Source organism: Mesitornis unicolor, unplaced genomic scaffold, assembly GCF_000695765.1.
Source record: "Mesitornis unicolor isolate BGI_N332 unplaced genomic scaffold, ASM69576v1 scaffold8501, whole genome shotgun sequence".
NCBI classification, from domain to species: Eukaryota; Metazoa; Chordata; class Aves; order Mesitornithiformes; family Mesitornithidae; genus Mesitornis; species Mesitornis unicolor.
The window spans coordinates 92,875-106,909 of record NW_010163160.1 but is presented as its reverse complement, the minus strand read 5'-3'; the positions used below and the strand labels follow the sequence as shown (position 1 = coordinate 106,909).

General features: G+C 38.0%; 1 protein-coding gene across 1 annotated transcript in view; it reads right to left on the bottom strand.

Annotated features, from left to right (window-relative positions):
• LOC104547969 (chromosome unknown open reading frame, human C3orf67) overlaps nucleotides 1–14,035 on the bottom strand; it is a 71,728-nt gene that overhangs the window by 26,195 nt on the left and 31,498 nt on the right. Inside the window, exons 11-12 of the mRNA XM_010193863.1 lie at nucleotides 9,284–9,615; nucleotides 3,362–3,775 (exon numbers count right to left, since the gene is read on the bottom strand). Of these exons, the coding sequence (XP_010192165.1) occupies nucleotides 3,362–3,775; nucleotides 9,284–9,615 (746 nt within the window). The remainder of the gene's footprint in view (nucleotides 1–3,361; nucleotides 3,776–9,283; nucleotides 9,616–14,035) is intronic.

Sequence of the window (14,035 nt, the reverse complement as noted above, 5' to 3'; positions counted from 1 at the left end):
TTTCCTCATTCTCTTTCTATTAAAGGCAGAACGTTGTCCAACCCTGCTTGTCTTCCTTTACATCTATGAACAAAGATGCATGGATTTTCGGAATTCTTACAAAATAACTCAAAACATCTGTTCTTTTTCTATTCCACAGTTTATTTCAAATTGTCATTCTGTTTGCTTTTCCTGTAGTAGTGCCACTGTAGAAACATCATATCAGAAAGAGGAACAGATGTCAGGACAATTTTCTGTCTTTAACATCCTGTACAAGAAACTCCTTGTAATAAAGGAGAAAGTTTGGACTATTTATTCTGTCGCTTCGGATGACTACCACAGAAAAGCCTCTTTGCAAATTTTATGTTGTCTTAGCCAATTTTCCAAGAAAGAATTTGAAAACTGAATTTGAGATTAAGTTCATTTTGTAATTTAGGAGAAACTTTTGATGTCAGAAGCAATTTTGCAATACTTGTAAATTTGTCTAAAATTAATTTTTAATTTAGTAATTAAAAGCTTATCTTGTCTTTTTTGCATATCCTCCCCTTATGATAAAGTATTTTTATTAAGCGCTTAAAACTTTTGCTAGATTGACAAAACCTGTTGTTTAAAGGATTTGTTTCATATATAATGACATTTGCATTCTTCTACGTTCAAATGATTTATTCAGAATTGTTTGACTGTAGTTACACGTGCGGAAAACTTTAATTACCAGCTATCTACATGCTTGCAATATTACCCAGAGGGCTGTACTTCTTTCTTAATTAAAAATATTTGAACTTAATAATAGAGAACTCTATTAAAACATGAATAAAACATTCCAAGCAACCAGGTCCTTAAAGTGTATTAAGTAGTCAGCAGATCGATTGCAAGAAGAGTTGGTTAAACATTCTTTTTCTTTACCAGCCCTCCGTAGGAGCAGATTAGAAGTCTCTGCAAACTCTCACTCTAATGCCCTTCCATATGAAACTCTCCTTTTCATACCTAATTCCTAAAACAATGAACAGTGTTTCAAAATGGAAATAAAATAATTACATGTCCATAGCCAACAAAAAGCCTCCAGTGCTGTCTCAATGTAGTTAACAATATTGTACGTCAGAGCTTCTTTTCCTGGAACTTGTGGGATCTAGAATATCAGTTTCTTCCTGCAAAACTGCTCTGGCAGATATAAAAACAGCTTTACATACGTATGTGGTCAGAAAAAGGCAACATTCAAAATAGCCTATTATAGCAATTTTAAACTTAATGGAAGTATTCTTAATAAAAAATTAATAAAAATATATATTTGACTTTGTTCTGCGCTAGGTGAACGTATTTTCTAATACAACCAACCATTGTTTAAAAAAACAGTCACAGTAGCACACAAATTTGGTTTCAAATTTTGACCGTGGCCTAGTACAAAAATAAATATCAACAGAACTCCAAGGAAAGCCATCTGGATGGGAAACGTTATTACTTGATCAAATCAAGTAGGAGAGCCAAAGCTGCTGAATAATTTCATCTTCTATTTTGTAGTAATAAAACAAAGTCTGTCACTCCTGAGTTTCTATACATTGATAATAGGTTTTGTCCTTGCAAAAAGTATTTACAAGCAACAAATTACACGTGCAATACATTTACAGCTACAAGTGCAGTATGGTAATAGCCCTCCTGTCTCAGCAGAGGGTAAATTATAGCTCTTTTCCTCCATCTTTCAAAACAAAATATCACAAAATAGTTTTAAAATATGTCTAAGAGTTCAAAAACTTAATTGCAAGCCACCATATTTAGTTGTCCTCTACAGGACAAAGTTGATCATTGCATTAAACACTGATGCCATCTTTAAGGAAAGTAATCAACGTATCAGTTCATTTGTCATGGACAAATAGATTACAGTTGTGATTAGTAACAAACACTTCTCCAGAACTGAAAAGAATCAGGCAACAGCGGAGGAATACATTTAATCACAAAAATGTGAATAGTTGCTGGAAATTAGAAAAAACTTAATTCCTAGAGAGAAAAGTAGAAAGGAAAGGGAACTTAAAATGTAAAAAAAGTTGTGGGGTGGAATACAACATAGAGCTGTCAACTAGTAAATGTCACAGGTAAAAATAATAATTAAAAACAAGTAATTCATTGTTTCTTATAACAAACACAGACTGAGAAAGCACCAGGAATGAGTGCATTCAAAACCAATACACGGAAATACGTATTTTTTTCCCCAAAACCGGCAGTTAAACTTTGAAATTCACTGTCACAAGGGAAAGGCCATATAGATACAAAAAGCAACTACACCAATCTGTGGAAGAAAATCCACTGGCAGCTATTTACCACAACGACACCACCTTTCACTGAGGAAATTGCTAGGCTATGGAGTGGTGGAAGGAAGCCTGCAGGAGGTGCTGGCGAGGTGTCGCTGGATGCTGGCTCTGTCCTTGCACTGTTTGTTTGTTCCATAGCCATCCATGACTGACCGCTGCTGGACAGGAGATGCTGCCTATGTCAGCCCTTGGTCTCATCAGGTATTTAGCTGGAGTCTGGAAAAAAGGTCTCTGAAGCCTGAGGCAGAAGTTTGGCCTGTTCTGCTCTCAGATGCTCAGGAATAAATCTAATTTACTCATAACTCATTTAGAGAAGAGGTGACCTGTTAAAAGAGACGGATCTGCAGTAATTCTAAGCCCAAAAGAATTCTGTCCAAACCCTGGGACAGTACCATACTGTTTCATTTGTGATTTACAGAACACACTTGAATCTTGAGCTCCACTTCTTAATTCAAAGCACATCATTATAAGCTGAAAATACAAGAATTAACTATTAGGAAATATTTAAGGACATAAAATTAGCTTCAGACAAACATGTTCTTCACATTAGTGCATATTTCCATAAGGAGAATCCAGAAGGAAAGAACTAGGAATAAACCAACATTTTAGTGACTAACAATTCCCCTAGTAGCCTGGCAATTCAGCCTATGACACAGTCTCACTCCCGGCCCTCAGTCTCAACATTTATTGTTTTTCAGGGCTGACAGAGAAAGACTATGAGGTACATAACAGATTAACACTCCTTTTATGGTCTCTCATTAATATATTAATTCAGAGTCTGTCAAGTTTCTTTGTAATCTTCCAGCCCAAAACTACTTTCTAAGTCATGTATTTCCAAAATATGAGCTGCTCAATGACATCTCTTTTTATCTATAAACCTCTGTGATTTCTGTTTTATTGGAGTACTATTTTGTGTGCCACGAAAAACCTTCAACAGACTGAGCTGAGTAAATACTGTTATGATGAAACTGGAATATATCTGGAAGAAAGACGTATTATTTCTCACTCCATTCAAATGGGTGTATCTAATACAGCTTCTCTGTATAATCTAAGAATTTAATTTCAAAGTAAAAATCACTTACACGGCTCTGTGTAGTCAGACAAGAATTTTCTCTTGAGATTTTCTTGAGAGACTTTTTACTGACAGATGTTTCTAATTGACCAGAAACTCCTTCATATCTTTCAGGTTTTTCAGGTCCGCTTGGAATGACTTTAAAGAATTCAGATTTGCTTCCAGTTGGAGAAAGAGAAAGTGTAGGCTTCAAGCTTCTCTGAGAGCTGTCAGAATCTGGTTTTCTCCCAGCGGAGCTCTGTGGTTTTGGTAAGATGGTCTCTTCGAGGTTATGTTTGCTGTGTCCCTTATCCTTCCAGTGCTCCTTTTCCCATGGCATCCTCTTTACTGGGATCTCTTTAAAAATTGCTGAGTCAGATGTTCCTTGCCTGCTGTCGCTGATGTCAAGGTTTTCAGTACCTTGGATGTATTCATTGTTGTCATCCTAAATTTAGGAAACAAAGCGAGTGATTCCCTCTCATCATCACACAAGACAAGTCTGACATAAACTTAACATTTCAAAATGGCTCTTTAATGTCTGCTGCAGAATTCTAAATTTGCAAGGATTCTGAAAACCAGCCGCTCTCCCTGACAACTAACACTGAGTATAACATGAACATATTCTTACACAGCAAGTAGTAAAAAACAGGATGTAGAAAGAGGAGGAGAGGGGGGCAAGATTAAACTTTTTGAAATGTCAGCCCAAATTTAGAATGCTGGTAACCTCCCAGACCTGTGTGTTACATGATAATCATCACTTCAATAAAATTTATTACAATAGTAAACCAAAAGTAAGCAAAAAAAGTCCATGACGATGGTGTTTTTCCACTGAATTATTAATATTCCATATTTTCACATTGCATCTTCAAATTAAACGTAGAAGAAATAACTCCTGCTGAGATCACTTTTCTCACCTCTGGTAATATCACTGAATATCATATCAGTACCATTTCAATATAATTTAAGAATCTGGGAGGGTCGTTTGTTAACCTTATAATCACACTTCTAACGATGTCTCTGTGAAACGTTGCATGAATCAAGTGTATGAAGTTCACTCATATCCCATCTCCACAACAAAGAGCAAGTCCAAACGCATGGAAATTAAAATAACGGGGAAGCACACCTAGCGTTTGCCTCAGTATTCTTATTCTCAAGGAAGAAAGGATGAGCGAGGCCTCATCTTTATCTCTGCCATATGCTACCACCCTGGACGTAAGGCAGGGTATACTGCAAGATCCAGTAAGACACTGAAATAGCACCTTCAGTACAACTCCCATAGCCGAGGTGCAGTCCTACTGCAAATACAAGTGATGCAAGTTTGTCACTGACTTCAGTGAGTCCAGGGCTGGACTACAGAGGAGAAATGCACATTCGAGAAAAGAATCCCTCAATTTTCTTAAAGAGACATGTTCTGGAAGTTTATAGTTTTATTCCTTCACTTTGTAATTTTCTTCAAGCAGAATTCTGTATTTCCCTCTTTCATGGATTTTTTATTTGCCATAAGCTGTTTTAAAATCTGTGCCAGAAATCCATTTTAAGTTAGATTAACGTAAGATGGAAGATTACTAAAGGAAACACTGTATGTTTTCACCACATATTAGAGATAAATATGTCTTTGATTTCACAGAATCACAGAATGTTAGGGTTTGGAAGGGACCTCCAAAGCTCATCCAGTCCAATCCCCCTGCCGGAGCAGGAACACCCAGATGAGGTTACACAGGAAGGCGTCCAGGCGGGTTTTGAATGTCTGCAGAGAAGGAGACTCCACAACCTCTCTGGGCAGCCTGTTCCAGGGCTCTGTCACCCTCACTGAGAAGAAGTTTCTTCTCCAATTGAAGTGGAACCTCCTGTGTTCCAGTTTGTGCCCATTATCGCTTGTCCTATCATTGTTTGTCACCGAGAAGAGCCTGACTCCATCCTCGTGACACTCACCCTTTAAATATTTATCAACATGAATGAGGTCTCCCCTCAGTCTCCTCTTCTGCAAACTAAAGAGCCCCTGCAGCCCTCAGCCGCTCCTCATAAGGGAGATGCTCCACTCCCTCCATCATCTTTGTAGCCCTACGCTGGACTCTCTCCAGCAGTTCCCTGTCCTTCTTGAACTGAGGGCCCAGAACTGAACACAATATTCCAGATGCGGTCTCACCAGGGCAGAGTAGAGGGGCAGGAGAACCTCTCTGCCCTACAACCACCCCTTCTGATACACCCCAGGATTTATCTGAAGCTTAAATCCCTCCCACCTTTCCATGTCCCTTCAGCCACACATATTTAGGTTCTAGAATAATTTAAATGCTACACCATGAAATGGTGCCGGAAACATCAATAAAGTTTGTTTGATTAACTATAGTGCAGTGTATGTAAACTGAAGATGAGAATGGCTTTCCCAAGGAATGAGCACTTCCACTGATGTATTCCTTGAAGGAACATGCAGAGGAGCAGCTCTGGACACATAAAACTTCTTACTCTTGCGGGGTTGTAATTTTAGGAAAATAATTCCAGTGACTCTGGAAGGCCACCTACTAGAAGATGGGATATAGTCCCTTTGTATAGTGAGCTTTAATACTAAGGTATTGGAGTGAAATTACCTATCTACCTTTGTGAGGGTACGGTATCTTACTTAATCTTATTCCTTTACTCTTTATAATCGTGTAAGGACAGAAAAATTCTCAATTTCTTCACTGAAGGCTTCACGGATGAACTTGCCCGTTACACTTCAAGCAGCATTTCTGATAGCACTATGTGACAGGTGGTCACATCTGCTACAGTCACACAACTCTCGCAAACAGCAGCAGCTCCTGGTTTTCCTTTGGGTTTGACAGAATCTGTAAATGCTGCCGTGGCAAGCTTAATTACACAAAGTCTCACAGAAATCTGAGCTGAAAGCACGGACATTCAGATAATTACAGAATAAGTCACTTGATGGTGAATGGTTCCAAGACAAGAAGCAATTTTTATCCTTTCCTGATTATTTGACTCTCATAATTGAATAACAGCATTGAACTATTTCAGTGACTAAGCAGTAACCACTACAGCGAATTTATAAATACTGGCTGTGTCCAGTTTGCAGGCTGAAACATTTCCTCCTCAAAAGCCCAAAGTTATATAAATCATATAATCCTAGCAGTTATTGTGCATAACTTCTGGCTCTCAGTATATACAACATAGAGAGAGTCAATGTTCCCTTATTTGAAATTTATCCTGATGCATAACCTGCCTCTCATATTTTACAGTTAAGTACACAGTTTTGTAGATAATGCAGCCCAGGAAGAAACTGAGATTTAGCTCCTTTAACTGTAATCTTTTAATTCATGACACAATGACATAAAAAAAATCAAGGAAAACTTCTGGAACTTTTGGACTTTTTGCCAGTCTGAGATATTTAAGCTACAAAGATATGTGAAATAGTATTATTTTTTTAAATTTATGCTTGCATGCAACTTATGCTTACATGCAATTACTTCAATTGTAGGTTGAGATATCGATCATATTTGATATAGCTCAACAGCAGGTACACATCCATGTGTGTTACACACAAACATGATGTGTCTGAATGTCAAAGGAAGCTGTAATACAACGGTGATGAGAAAGCACAACGATAGTGTGAAAACCTGTAACAACGTAGCTTAATTTAGCACGCAAGGGTAAGATATTTTTAAAAAGCACTGCAAGATTCAGCATGACTTAGTCAAATATTTTGTCATACACATGAAGTAAACTGGGAAACATGCTATGGTTGGGCTAAAGTATTTTGGTCATTTTGCAAAGATACCTTAAACTGTGCTAAAACAGATACTATTAAGTTAGCAGTCTTACGTTCAGCTATCACGGCTTTTCCAGGATCCTTTTCCCTGTATTCTCAGTGCTTGAAATAAAACTATTTTCTAGTTTCATTCAGTAATGCAAAGTAGAGCAATCTGAATATTAGATGTGTATCCAGAGTGTCAGTATAAAGCTGACTTCAAGGAGCAACACAGAATGTATCGGTACAAGGAAGAGGATGAATATGGGCAAAATACGACTGCTAAGTAATTTGTTGGTTCAGTGACTTCTTTCACATGAAAGAAAAGTTTAACTATGAATTACTAATGTAGTAGTTAGATTGAGAAAAAAACCTCTTGATAATTTGTTAGCATGCTGCAGATTTGTTTAACGTAATTATCTTCTAGCTTTGCAAGTCTAATGCATCTCCAGCTGCAGTGCTGATGCTATTTAATGCAGCTTGCACCCAAAGATATGAGTGAAACAAAGGCTGCTCCCTAGTACACCTCTGCCACATCGTCAAAGAAAGGGTTTTAGTTTATATACCACCTTAAATTGTTTTAAGAAGACAGGGAACACCTGTCAGATTCTCTGGCACCACGTCTCTAGAATGGCCGTTAACGTTGTGTCCCGATGCTGTTCTTGTGTTGTAAAAGCAAGACTTGGCTACGGCTTCCTCTTCGTGCACCTGGCACTGGATTCTGGGAGAAGCTGATGGCATGGAAGGTAACCCGTCTTCTTCAAGAACGGCTTAAGTACCAGCAAAGTTCAGTGATTAGTGTAGCTTTTGATTAATTTATATACATTTGTCTTGCTTTAGAGCTCATCACTTAAGCATGCTACATGCACTGTATTTTCAAAGACACTTTATTTTCACTCGTTTATCATAGCGTGGCCTTTACTGTTTGGTACCTCTTCAGGAATTTCCATTCACCATTTTTACACTCTTTTGGAGATGTATCTTTACATCCTTTAACTCCCCTTCCTTCCCCCTCTCCAAACAAAAACAACAACAAAAATCAAACAAAAACCAATCAAATTGGAAACTATGGAAGCTGAGTAAATGACAGTGGTGGAAAGCTTCCATAATTCTTATGTTATGGAAATGTTTTCTTAACCTAGCTCCTACAATAACCTCTCAGGCTTTTCATGAGCACAACAGACAAAGAATTCTTTGCAATCCAAGCAGTTTTATACCTTCAGACTGGTATTCCATATAGCACTGCTCACAAACCATTATCTTGACTAAAATGGATCTAATTCTGGAATTTTGTTTAAAATAACAAAGTCTTATGGGTTTCAGTTAACAATACACTGCCCCAGATAACAGGAAAACAACTACAACTACAGAAAAAAACCGAGAAAAAGAATTATTTCTTAGAAATAGCATCAGCAATTTGGTTTCTCAGAAATACAGTACATCAAGCAGGATTTCTGTTAAGTTCATCTATATCTATATGTAATTTGGTTGCATTTTATTTCTCAGCTATGAGCAACAGATTAGAATGTTAAGAAACAGATTTTCTAATTAAAAATGAAATACAATGGAATGTTCATAAAGGTAGAAACTTTCAGCAGTCACTGTAATGACTCAATGCAACTATTCGGTCATTGACAACTTGGTGAATTTCTATATCGTATCAGCTGATATATTTGTTAGAAAAAATTCCTTTTCTTTCAAAAGAATTGAAGTTGGTGACGCTGACACAGCTCAGACAGGGTATAAAGCAGAAATACCAATCATCAAGTGACATTAAAAAGCTGAAATTTCTTAATTCACCTTCAACAATACTGGTGAGCAAAGGAGTCCCTGCTTACAGTTTTAAAAGGCACAATGAAGCCTTATTAACTGCGCTCTTGCTCAACCATAACAGACATAACACCTCGCTCAAATCTGTGATGCAGGCTTTCCTAAAAATCTTTTCTGCTGTAATGATGCACGATACTCACATCTCTCTGTTAGCACAGGGGCTGACAGAGTTAGGTTTCTTCTGTCCATTTGTTACAGAGGTTACATCTGCACTTTTATTGCTGTCTCCAGTTAGACATCAAACCTGACAAAGACAAACCTACCCGCAGGTATATGGGGAAAAGATGATTTATCCTCTCTGTCTAGCTTGAAGACAGAATCTCATCTTAGGAGTCTTAGGATGAAGACTACTTTATCAAGAATTACATGTACAAAGTCACCTACCTCTTTACTGCTGTCATTTCCTTGAAAGTTCTCTTCAATTTGGATTTGCCCATGTACTCCGTTACTGTCTTGCTTCAAATCCACAGGAAAAATGCAACATTCTGGTGATATATCTGAAGACTTCCCATGAGGAGCTGATCGAGGTGTTGATGAAAATATGAAAATCTCTTTATTATTCCCTTCATGATCAACTGTTTCACTGCTGTGATGCTCCAGAGAGGCGTTCTGTGGTGAGCTTAAATTATGGCAGGCTGAATCTTCAGCGGCTATGAACTGCTCACTCCTTTCCGACTGAATACTTTCAGTGAAACTTTCTGGAAACACCCATTCATCTGAAACACACAATGTTTACTTCAGTGCCAAATATGTAAATTGTATGTTAACCTCATCGCTCGAGTTTTCTGGAATTTGTACAGCAAAACAAGTTTTTCTAATACAGAAACACTCTGCTTATCAGGTTCATGAGGCTGGAAGAGTGACAAGGATGCACCAAAGAAGATCAGGCTGCTTTCTAAGTGAGGTGAGGTTAATGAAAACATTTCCAGATCACAGCTCAAACAATCCACAGGCTATGATATATAACGTGCAAGCCTTCACAGAATCCCAGAACGTTAGGGATTGGAAGGGACCTCAAAGCTCATCCAGTCCAATCCCTCTGCCGGAGCAGGAACACCCAGATGAGGTTACACAGGAAGGCGTCCAGGCGGGTTTTGAATGTCTGCAGAGAAGGAGACTCCACAACCTCTCTGGGCAGCCTGGGCCAGGGCTCTGTCACCCTCACTGAGAAGAAGTTTCTTCTCCAATTGAAGTGGAACCTCCTGTGTTCCAGTTTGTGTCCGTTACCCCTTGTCCTATCATTGTTTGTCACCGAGAAGAGCCTGGCTCCATCCTCGTGACACTCCCCCTTGAAATATTTATAAACCCCAATGAGGTCTCCCCTCAGTCTCCTCTTCTGCAAACTAAAGAGCCCCAGCTCCCTCAGCTGCTCCTCAGAAGGGAGATGCTCCACTCCCTTGATCATCTTTGTAGCCCTACGCTGGACTCTCTCCAGCAGTTCCTGTCCTTCTTGAACTGAGGGCCCAGAACTGGACACAATATTCCAGATGCGGTCTCACCAGAGCAGAGTAGAGGGGGAGGAGAACCTCTCTCGACCTAATCTGCAAATCTGAAACTATTTATTTAGCTGTTAAGATTTGAAAATGTTCAACTTAATTCCATTCTAGAAAGCATAATTTTATGAAACCTGGCTACTGATCTTTTTCTGTAAGCACTTCCTGTGGCTGACATTTAAAACAAAATAACCACACATAGTTAGTGGAAAGTTCATACTACTACAATCTGCTGCTGCTTTATTGCTGAAATTCGACACTTTCTTTTATGCCCAGAACTTACAGTTTAAATCTCAATTTCAAATTACAGTCGTGATGAAAAATAGTGTGACATGAAAAATGTATGAAGATATCTGTTTCACCAAGTTTCCCTGAATACAGGCAGTACTAATCTGCCAATTTTAAGTCGAACAATAAACTACAGAAATGGGTTAAAAGATTGAGAGCACCAGATAAACATGAAAAGGCCGTTTTTATGCTCTTATTGTTAACTTATATTTTACTGTTTGGAATGATGGTATAGAAAGAAATGTCAATTTGATTGATTAAAACCAATCTCAAACAGCATCAGAGAAGAGAACTGTTCAAGTATGCAACACTCCCTTATCTTCATTAAAGGTAGTGTGGTGTGGATTATTCACTAGATCTTGAAACTTTCTGGCTCCATAAAACTTTTACCACCACTGGTATTAAAAAAGCCTCAATAAAAATACTAAAAATGTAATAATAAAGTAGCGCTGCAATAATAAAATGCTTGCCGTCACAGAAGACAGTTAATTTACTACCGTATTCTCCTCTTTCTAGTTTTGTTAGAGCCAATTATCACGTCAGGCAGATTCAGCAGCTTTGCAGGAAAGAAAGAAAAGAAAAAAAGTAGTTTGAACACCATAAATGAAGGCAAAAGGAAGGAGAAGAAGGAGAACACCAGGAGAAACAGCCCTCTTCTTACTGGGCTGCTGTGATTTTTCCAGTTTACTGAAGATAGCTTGTAAAGCTGCCAAACTCCAGTTAATACCCAGTGGTTAGTGGTACGAAGCAGTGAGAAGTAGGACCTGTACTTTCATGGCTTCCACCTTCTTGTTCCAGAAGAGACGACTTTTCAGTCTCTACATGAAGATCATCTATAGTCAAGAAGCCCTCAGGCTACACAGAAATGCCACTAAAACGTTACTTATCCCCAAACTTCAATGGCTGGACAACTCTCCTGTATGTGAAGAGATCTTTCCCTCCGCTATTCTGGATGCTAAGTCTAAAATGCTTTTAACTCTTTTTTTCATAAGGCAATGATAGTAAAATTTTCAACTTGCTGCATTTTCAAAACAAAAAGATATCTTACCTACCTAAGAAGATATTTGGCTTTTTTGCTGTGTTTGATATTTTAGTATTCTGCAGCCTTCTGACCAGTCCAGCATCCACCCTTCCCCAGTTTAATCTAGACACATTTTACTTGGTTTCAATGGCAAGATGTAGAAAATATTCTTCTTCAGTGTTCAGAAAGCCTTTTCCCCCATCATGTAATTACATGTGACCTGTATCACGCTGTCTTTGCAGTTTTCAAACACGCAGTAATAGCTCAGACCACTGCAACGAGCCCTCTACGGCATGGTTATACATTTAGTGTACAACCCACTTGATGAGGGTCTGCTCATTTGTATGCACAAAGGACTGTGAATGAGTCACTTCATTTTTATTACGGCCTCCTGACAAAACAAAAACCGACTTCCCTACCCGCAGTCTCCCGTTCTCTTTTCATTCTAGAATGACTTCTAATGCAGTTGTTGCTGTTTAATCCGCAGAGATCATTACAGAAAGAATTTTATAATTAATTCTGAAGCAAAAAATGGTGTCAAACCACTTGGTTTTTGTGATTTCAAGTCAATTTTGAATTAAGCATCAGAATATAAAAGCCCTAAATAACAGTTTTTGTCAAGTGCTTAGAGAAGAGGAGACAATTAGAAGCTTGAACTCCTGGCTTTGACACAGGCACCCAAAAACTTCTCACACATCACTTTACTCACCGCTGTGAGTAATGTCTTTACCCAGATCAGAAGTACTCCAGAAATATAAAGAATGACTTTAAAAGATTTAGTGTCTGCGTAATATTTCATCTGAATACTCTGCTTTTTCAGTCTAAGCTTCTCTGTAAAGAACAACATTTGTTTCCAGAGAAGTTGAAGAAATGTACCTGGGTTAAATTAAATGCAACTATTAGTTTGTATACAAGAGTACTCATTCTTAATGAAATATACAGGGGGAAGACAGAAAAGTCTGTAAGGCTTTAAGATGACATTTTATACTGGCTTTGGAGTTCAACAACTTCTGTAAGCTGCAGTCAGTGCACCATTTTGTTCACAGTTTACAAGTAAATGATATAGGGTGTTCTGGACCAAACCAAATCCCATTATCTCTCCCCCACAAACTAAACTGGAGCTTCTTTTTAACTCAGCATTTCCATGTCAATGGTAATGAACAATTTGGAGTATCTTCTTAGCAAAATATGCAAATTACTATGTAATCACAACATTGCAGCAAACAAGATAAATGCAAGAATGATCACCTAAACATCTAATTAGTTCTTCTACACAGTCAGACTTATGCTAAAGCTTCTAATTGCTGCCTAACATTTTAATGAAGGTTTCAGCATTGCATAAATAAGATTGACAAACTACAAACAATGCTCATTCATTTTATTTTTTTCCTTGCTTAAAAACAATTTACCTTTGTAAAAGTACTGCACACCTGCCATAGAAGACATGCTGATGTGAGTTCTATAATAAATCTAAAATACCTTATTATAAATAGCAGTGACTAAACTCTAAGATAATAAGATCACCTATGAAAGCTTCCCTATGAAATTTAAATTAATTGACTCAAGCTAATGGCAGAAGAAGTACAGTACTATCCCAAGATCACCACAGGATATGGTTGCACAGGGCTCAAGAATACGAAATGCCTGGTGATAAGTGTATGGTAGAGTCTTGTTGATACGACCTGTTTTGACCAGTGTAAACAGGGAGCCAGAAACCAGGTAGGCTTGCACCTGCATGGGGAATGTGGTCTTGTGCCAATGACTTGTCATAGGTGTTTGTACATCAACACTTTGTCAGAGTGTCAGGACTGGAAGTATTAGAAAGGTACTTGTTTCTAAAATGCAAATGCAAATGCAAAACCAGCTTGGTAAGAAACAGCAGAAGCGTTTTTGTTCTCTCATCTGATAATGTCAGTGTATACTTCACTTTCTTCTGTACATGATTTGTACAGTATTTTATGCAGCTGTATTTGTTGAATGGTGTAATTTTATTTAAAATTATTAGGTTCCTCATTTTTTGGTAGATGTTTCTGCTTTTGAATTTCCCCCCCTTCGCTGTGAACTTTTCCTCAAAGGATGCCTGTCCCTCTCTGAGGTCAAGTTTATCCCTCTTTGGAAAAAGTTGAGAACAGAAGAGGACTTTCCTTGATGAAGAGGCTGTCTACAGGAAGCTCTTCAACTCAGATGAATCCAGTACTACAGGATAAAGAAACCGTTAAGTCATCCGCATACAGCTGGACATCTTCATGTCTTGAGAAGAAACTGAAATCTGCAAACTGAGCAACCAGTGCTAAGCAATCAAGATATGGAGAAAAAAATTTTCTCCAAAAAAAT